The sequence below is a fragment of the Squalius cephalus genome (assembly GCF_949319135.1).
Source record: "Squalius cephalus genome assembly, chromosome: 10".
NCBI classification, from domain to species: Eukaryota; Metazoa; Chordata; class Actinopteri; order Cypriniformes; family Leuciscidae; genus Squalius; species Squalius cephalus.
Window position 1 is genome coordinate 19,723,462 of NC_137131.1, and position 8,614 is coordinate 19,732,075.

The window sequence follows — 8,614 nt, forward strand, 5'->3', positions numbered from 1 at the left end:
ATAGAACGGACTTCATCTAACGTTAGGCTAACAAGCACATATATAGGTAAGTTAGGTAACAACAGTTAGGTAGCTTACCTGAATCTGACAACCTGTTCAGCACCCGGCGGGACTTCTTTACCAGAACATCGTAGCCGAGCCTTTACTCGGGGTAAAAGGGTGTTCGTTCGTCAGTCTGCTCCCCGTCCATAAAATGGTACGAACACACACAACACACATGGTACGAACACACAGCGCTTGGGTGAGCACTTCAAGTTTAGCGCCTTCCGCCATTGCCTCAGGTGCTCCTCGTGTAAATCGTAAAGTACACCACAACATTCCGATCGCTTTAGCCTACATGATTGTGTTCGTAACACCGTTGGTTAAATTAATCTATCCTCTTAATCCAATTGTTATGTCAGCCCCTAACTGAGCATATAATACTTTACATATTTTACCGTTACAACTATAGAATTATGCTAGAAACTAGCGTAGGTCCTTTCAGCCGGAAGTTGAAGTCCCGCTCAGCCGGAAGTAAGATGACAAAATGAGCGTAATGGCGCCGCCCTTGTTGTCATGGAAAATAAGGTGAATACAGACCGTTTTGTTGTCTTAAATCAAGCGGCAACATTCTGATCTGAAAAATGAAGCCTACCCGGAAGTGCGAAAAACTGCAATACATCGAAAATCCGCTAGGGGAAGGTCCCAAAAGGGAGCAAATGTCCATAGCCCCCATGTTAAAATGTCCGTTTTCACAGCATAAATTCATGTCTTTACAGGTTGGTCCCATGGACTTTTATTGTATTTTTCGATAGCTTTCGAGTGCCTGACAACGGCGAGGGTAGTGAATTTTTTTCTAACTCGTTAGTTTAGATCGTATTTAGATATAAAATGTATGACAATAAGGGCGTGGTTAACTTTGATTGACAGCTTGATTGACAGCTGACAAGGCAGCGCCACGGAGAATGACAACATAAGAAGCGCCATTTTTTAATACAGTTGACATATAATACTACTGTTTCTGTATCATGAAATGTAGTTTTAAGAGTTTTTCAGGCGAGAATGTAGTTGTTTAAAGCTCAAATCTGTGGTTTATTTAAAGATTTATGAAAATTGTATCCAGTTGATCCAGCGATGACCGGGTGCTCGGCGCGATGTACCCCGCCTGGAACGGTCTTACATCGGCTTGACGTTCTGAGGTTTGCCGCCAATGCCGCGGACTCTGGCGTCTCTGTAGTGGTTAAACATGAGATATAATTCATCTTGTGTGTATCTAATGGGCGATTTTTGGTCTCGTGAATCTATATTTTTTTCCCTGGGCAATCGTTTTGGCTGAGGGGAAGTTTCATAACTTTATAAGCTATTTAACTTTATGTATGGTTAAACTCGCGCTGACTTTGTATGTTTGATTGAATTGTTTGCTTTATTTGTATAGCTTCTTACACCTTTTACTTATACTTTTATAATGGCTAATATTGATAAAACTGAAATTTAACAAAAAGAGACTGGAGTTTTGTCATTTTAATACAACGAAGATGGTAATGTTGTTTACTGCAAAATCTGTTGTTTAGTACAAATGCACATATTGCCTGGACCATAAAATGTTTAATATTTTTATATTATATTTAAAATGAAAAGAGGCAGATTTGTGTTATATTTTGTTTTGTTTTTCATAAATAGGCAAACGTTATGTGCAGTTGAATATAATCAATATGCGTTGCCTGAACCACATTTGTGTGGCTATAATGTTTAAGATTTCTTTAAATGAAAACGAAAAGAGTTAGTATGGTGTTTTATAACATATTTCGTTGCCATATACTGTAAAAAAATAGTTCGTTGCCTGAAATATACCCGGAGTAGCAGAGCGAGCTGAGTGACGCGCGCTGCGTTAGAAGGTGGGCGGGGTTAGGATTTCCCAAGATTTTCCAAGATGGCGCCGCCCATACCCCCCATAAACGGCTTCAAACCCGTTCTTCAGAAAGTCTATGGGTGACGTCACAGACGCTTTGTCCATATTTTTTACAGTCTATGTCTTAAATCCGTTTTTGAAGTGCAGCCTCACGTCACGTGTCAAAACAAACTCCACGTCCACGAGGCGTCAGTGCAGTGCTAGTTTTTATTTCGCCTCTAGAGGCCGCTCTCGTACTGTATAATGACAGCGCACCCTTCAGGCCGCTCCAGCAACAGACGCAACCCGGGAAATGAAATCAACCGCGGTTGTGCGAGCAGAGCACACGAGTAGTCTATGGTTTGCACATGCTTGCTTGCAGTCTGTGTTCTTCCGACTTTATTTTGAAGTAAGTAACGAATATGCTTTGGGGAAATGTAGTAAAAGTATACATTTTATTCAGGAAATGTGGTGGAGTAAAAGTAGCCTAAAAGTTGACAGAAATATTAAAACTCAAAGTACAGATTCTCCCCAAAAATACTCAAGCAGCCTACTAAACCGAAGTATTATTACTTCGTTTTAATACACCACTGATGGAAAGTTAAACTTGCTTTCTGAAATACATTACAGGTAGCCTACAATTGACCCGTTTCCCCTGTTCTGTTAAAGATCATTCCATTATGAAAAAGACAATCTAATCAGATTGCACAATCCTTTATTTTAAATCACAGAGAGCTGGCTAAAAGTGAGCAAATTGTTCATAATAGTTCTGTTACCTGTACAAAATCTTTTCTGTCTATCAGCTGAGGACATCTGAATGAATTGTTCTTAATTTACCTAATCTTTTTTTCTTTTTGTCATCTTTAAGTCTAATCCATGTATACAATTACCAGCAAAAAAAAAAAAAAAAAAAAAAAAACATGCATAAATACCTATATATATTCAATAGTCTCACACTATTGGACGGAAGTCTCACACACTCACAGAAAATAACTTCTGCATTGCAAAATAACCTTGTTTTACATGTCAGTCATACTTCCTGTCTAAGTAGTCGATTCTGAATACGCTGCAGCATGGAGCGGACCATATATGTTGATGTGAATTCAAAAAGGTCTTGCTAGTGATGTTAAAATCTGACCATCCAGATATGGGCCACTCCCAAAAAATCAATTTTGCACCTTTCTCCATACTGGCTTGACACGAACTGCCCTCTGAGTAGGCTAATACAATTTGAATTTAATGGAAATAGCCTGACTGGCTGTGCTCTCTGGGGTTTTTGTTTTTTTTAAAGAGTTTTATAGGCAGAAATGAAACATCATGTTGTGCTATTAGATTCCAAGCCCTCAAGTGGCCAATTCAGAGGGGGAAAAGGTTTGAATCCAGCTTGATTCAAATGTAAAACACAAATGTAAAATCACTTACAGCACCACCTTGTGGCCAGGTCTCTCAAAAACTGCCTTGCATATCCCAAATGTCATGTTACTCACCATTTTTCTAAAAATTTATATTTTAAGACATGCAGCGCTTCTACCAAGGAAAAACATCAAAAGCATCAAATCACAAAAGTTGAGCATTTATGAGGAGGATTCCCCCATCCCCCCATGGGGAGTGCCCCCATGACCTAAACGTGAGGGAATTATGGGTTCCTTTTGTCTGTGTGTACTAACTAGCTTATAGGCCTAATACACTATTAGGTCTACTATTATATTACAAATAATAATATAATATCATAAATGTATAGTGATACACAATATGCATATAGCCTACAGTAAAAAGGAGGAGAAAAAGAAAACCATAACAAACAACAGAACTCCTACAACTACCCTGCTTGGACCCCAACTATGTAACCACATGCCTTTCCCAAATCTTGAGCTCGCCATTGTAATTTTAATTCAATACAAACATACCAGGAGAGTACACAATCAAACATTTTAATTCGCGATTCAATTCCTTAATTCCCGTTTCTTACAGTAGGTGGCAGTATCGCGCAATGTAACGAAACAATAACAAGCAGAAGAAGCACCGGATATCCGGAAGTGTTGCATTGTGGGGTTCATTTCGTTGGTCGCTAACCGAATGGTTGAAGTAATGAATTAATAGCTTTTGGGTGCTTCATTTCTGCACCGTGCTTTAGCTGAACAAGCACGGCGTTTATTGGTTTACCCAGGCAGCTTGAGAATGAACGATCGGAGTTGAATCATGATTATAAAGGCGCACAGGAACAGCAGCAGCACTGATGTGTGGATGTGGAGAGTCAGCGTAAACTGATCGACCGAAAGGTACTGACTCCTCTCATCCTCCAAACACTTAACTTACACTCTCTCCCTGCATTTGAATTCAAAGCTATATTCAAAATTGCACTCTGTCGGACAGTGTTTTAGCGAGCTGCTAGAAGAAAGCCGACCAGATCATCTGAATCTCCACACAAAGCCGTTGCTGTGGGTGTATCATCATTAACATCCCATTAAACCTCCTCGCCTGGTTTCGATTTCCTTTAAACTCTGAAGCACGTCGGCAGCTCATCCCTCATGGCCTCTTCATCGGGGAACGACGATGACCTGACGATCCCGAGGGCGGCGATCAATAAAATGATTAAAGAAACGCTTCCCAATGTGCGAGTAGCGAACGATGCCAGAGAGCTGGTGGTGAACTGCTGCACAGAGTTCATTCACCTCGTCTCATCAGAGGCCAACGAGATCTGCAATAAATCAGAGAAGAAGACCATATCCCCTGAACATGTTATAAACGGTGAGGATGGCACTTCTTGATGATCGTGAGGTCACGAACAGCTCATTTTTCATTTTGGAAGAGGGTTTTATTCAAAGCTTGTGCAGTAAACTGGAGTTAAAGAGGTAGTTTGCTCAAAAATGAAAATGCTCTCATGCACCCTCACCCGTATTTCTTGCTTTCTTCTGTTGAACACAAAATGAGATGTTTGTCCGAATGATAGTGTCTGATAACCTCAGTCACCATTCACTTTCAATACATCTTTTCCAAACAATTCATGTTGAAAACATCTTAAGGGGGTGGTTCACCCTTAAATGAAAGTTTCGCCGTCAGTTACTTAACTTCTAAACCTGTATGAGGTTCTTTCTTCTGTTGTACACAAAAGAAGATATTGTAAAGAGTTTTGGTAACCAAACTTTTGACGGCACCCATTGATTTCCTTTTTTTCTACTATGGAAGTCAATGGTTGCTGTCAATTGTCTTGTTACCAATGTTCTTTAAAATATCATCTTTTGTGTTCAACAGAAGAAAGAAACTCATACAGGTTTGGAACAACTTGAGGCTGAGTAAGTTCTGACGATTTCATTTTTGGGTGAACTATCCCTTTAAACAAGACTAAACTATTTTACTGGTCTTAGCTGCTCTCACAGTGTTGTCAATTTGGTCAGATGACTGGCTTTAAAGGGGTTTTGGGCACTTTTCAGCTGCTCAGCCTGTGAGACTTCGCTCTGAAGGACCATCTTAAACCAAGTTTGATGAAAATTGTTTGACAAACTCCAAACCTTCTGTGGAACACAAAAGAGGATATTTTGAAAAATGTTGTCTATAAAATGAAAGTCCAGTGTTTTGGACACCAGTGACTTAAATTGTTCTTTCGTTTTTTATACAGTTCTTTAAAATATAGGCCTGGTTTCACCTGACAGAGCTTAGATTAAGCCAGGCTTAGGTCAATTTTGACATTTAAGTAGCTTTTATAAACGTGCCTTAGAAAAAAAACATTACTGGTGTGCATCTTGAGACAAAACAATGGCACTGAGATATTTTTTAGATATATCAGTACAAGTTGCTTTCAGTTAAAGCAGCTCAAATATGCGTTTTAGTCTGGAACTAGGCTTAAGACTTGTCTTTTAAAAGATAGTAATAGAAAGTAAGTCATATCCTCATGTTATTTCAAACCTGTAAATAAAGAAATTGTGCAATTTTCATTTTTGAGCGATCTATCCCTTTAAATGTTTTGATCAAATGCATTATGGTGGGTTTGAACCAACAACCTTTGAGTTAACAGCTGAGATCTTGGACCAGGCTGCATTAATATACACAAGATTCAGTATTTCAGTATTAAGTTCACATTTCTACAGCACGTGGATGGATATGATTGTATTACTCTCATGTAAAAGATTTACAGCATTTAGATAACGGTTTCTTGTTCATTGGTGGTTTTGCATCTCACCTCAAACTTGTACATCTCTCCTAAAAACCAATGTAACAGTGAATGCTTTTTTTGTATTTCTTCAGCACTTGAAAGTCTAGGTTTTGGTTCATACATCGCAGAAGTAAAAGACGTTCTGCAGGAGTGTAAAACTGTAGCACTTAAGCGGAGAAAGGCCAGCTCCCGACTAGAGAACCTTGGCATTCCCGAGGAAGAACTTCTACGTCAACAGCAGGAATTATTTGCCAAGGTAAAGATCCTGAAGGAGCTTGAATTATTCGTGAAACCAGCCTTGTAACTTGATTAAGTGTCTGTTCTGATGAGTTGTGCTGTCTTCCAGGCACGGCAGCAGCAGGCTGAGTTGGCACAGCAGGAGTGGTTACAGATGCAGCAGGCCGCCCAGCAGGCGCAGTTAGCGGCGGCTTCAGCCAGTTCCGCTCAGCAGGCCGGATCTTCCCAGGATGAAGATGAAGAGGACGACATGTGAATCCCGGCAGGCTTTCTCCGAAGCACACAGATAGATTGACAAATATATATATATATTTACAGACATGAACGGTCTCCCACACACACACACACTGTCCTCCGTAAACCTTAGCAGAGAAGGACCTCTACAGTGTTGTCTCCTATATGAACTTTTAAATCCCAGATCAACAGTATAAATTGATGCTGACGGTTCAGGGGCAGTCATGGGTGCTCTCCTGTGATTTGTTGCTACGTTTGCCTCGATTCACTTGTTAACTAGAACTAGTAGCTCTTGAAAATCCCTCTTCTTTCATTTGTTCCTGATTTAATTGAAGGCAGTTGTCATCGTTTCACCACATGTGTGTGGGAAGGATGCTGAGTCATGTGATGTGGCTGTGATGTAAGACGTACCATGTTAATTGTCGTTGGTTAAATTCAGGAGCTGCTGTTTTGAATGGCTGCGTCCTGTTTTAGGCGATTTGCTTATTTCTCTTATATTTGTCTTTGTTATAGTTTGAAGAGACACAATTGGGGAACATTTTTGGAAAGTGACTTTTACAGCCGTTCATCCCCGCTTCCGTATTTCTCTTTGTTCTGCTGAGTGAGATCAGAGAACGTGATTTGTAATGTAGGATGTTGCTTTTTGGTTCATTTTAGTTCGAGTGAGGATAAAGATTATGTAGATAGGCTTTTACCTGCCCTGTGTTCAGAACAGTATTCCAAGGAAAAGATTTACATGTGCAGAATAAAATCTGTCTTATTGTACCAAAGATAGAAGAAACTTTAAAAAAAATTCAGTCACCAGATAGGCTTTGGAAATCTGCTCATGCTATTTGCTCTCTGTATGATATGAGTGCTTTGGTGCAGATTGCGCTGAACGCTCTAACTTACACTTTGTACAATGTTTTGATAGCAGATTTTTTTTACAGGTGCAATGTGTAAAAGTGGAGTTGTGAATGTGTGGTTAATTCATATCTTGTGATGACTGGTAAGGTGTAGTCGAGAAGCGTATTCACATGCCTTTGCAAAAGCTGTAAGCTGTATTCTCTAAGCAATAAAGTCAACCCGTTTTATAGACAGCCTGTGTTCTTATTTTTTTTTGGTTAATGGAAAGTTTTAAAGTGGGCATGAAATGGAAGTTACGATTGTGTTTTCTTGTGACTTATCTTAGTGAAACGCCTTCTCAAACAAGAAAAATGTTGGGTGGGGCTTGATTTTGTCCATCGGGAGTTGATTGGATGATTGTGGTTTGTGTGACAGGTTGTCTCGCCCTCGCTCCAATAAACACGTCATCAGAGAAGAGATGTGGTTGCAAGAGGCAGGAGAAGTTTGAGGTTTAAGAGGGCACGTGATTTAAAAAAGAAAAAAATTTGCACCGATAAATTATAAATAATTACCAATTGATTTAATGGTGCCTTTAAAATGAAAATAAAAATCAATTACAAATTTTCTAAAGTATTCATCCCAGACAGCAACATAGTGTCGCCCAGATCCGGCCCACATCTGGTACACGTTGAATCCACATGTACCGGATGTGGCCCGGATCTGGGCCGACACTGTTGCTGTCTGGGATGATAGTAATTACCAGAATGTTTTTTTAAGATGACAAATTAAAATATCAATTAACTACGTATAACCCAAGAAAAAGTGCAGAAAATTGTGAACGTTTCTGCCCTGTAGTTTTTGAACTGGGTGGTGCTTATTATGGTGCATCTAACTGACAGATGGCGCTCCTGCAGCAGTTAAAGAGACAAGAGTCTTACTATGGCGAAGGCTTTGAAACATTAATATTAATTACGCTAGGTGACGTTCTCTCAGTAGCCCTGAGTGATTTGCTAAATCATTTGATCTTTGAATGTGATCGTGTTACATGATTGGTCGCTAACAGGAAGGTGACTAGGAACGTCATTATGGCCTAATTCATATTCATAAGCTCTGCCTCTGCCATAGTAGAATTGGTAAATTCTCGATGTGGACGTGTAGAGAAACTGTTGCGCTCCAGTCCTCCACCGTTCCCACCATTCCGCTTTATTTACGCCTACAGAAGTGAAAGGTCGGTCGGTTTCTGAGTTTGGCTCTATCAAATAAACAGAGGCAGAGCATTCAGATAGATTAAAAGAGTAACT

At 39.8% G+C, this 8,614-nt stretch overlaps 1 protein-coding gene across 1 annotated transcript; it reads left to right on the top strand.

Annotated features, from left to right (window-relative positions):
* Nucleotides 1–3,886: 3,886 nt before the first annotated feature.
* dr1 (down-regulator of transcription 1) lies at nt 3,887–7,718 on the top strand. The gene is made up of 4 exons (XM_079883210.1): nt 3,887–4,146; nt 4,241–4,615; nt 6,110–6,273; nt 6,364–7,718. Exons 2-4 carry the CDS (start codon nt 4,396–4,398, stop codon nt 6,508–6,510), a joined length of 531 nt encoding a protein of 176 aa, XP_079739336.1. The 5' UTR covers nt 3,887–4,146; nt 4,241–4,395; the 3' UTR covers nt 6,511–7,718.
* Nucleotides 7,719–8,614: the final 896 nt, after the last annotated feature.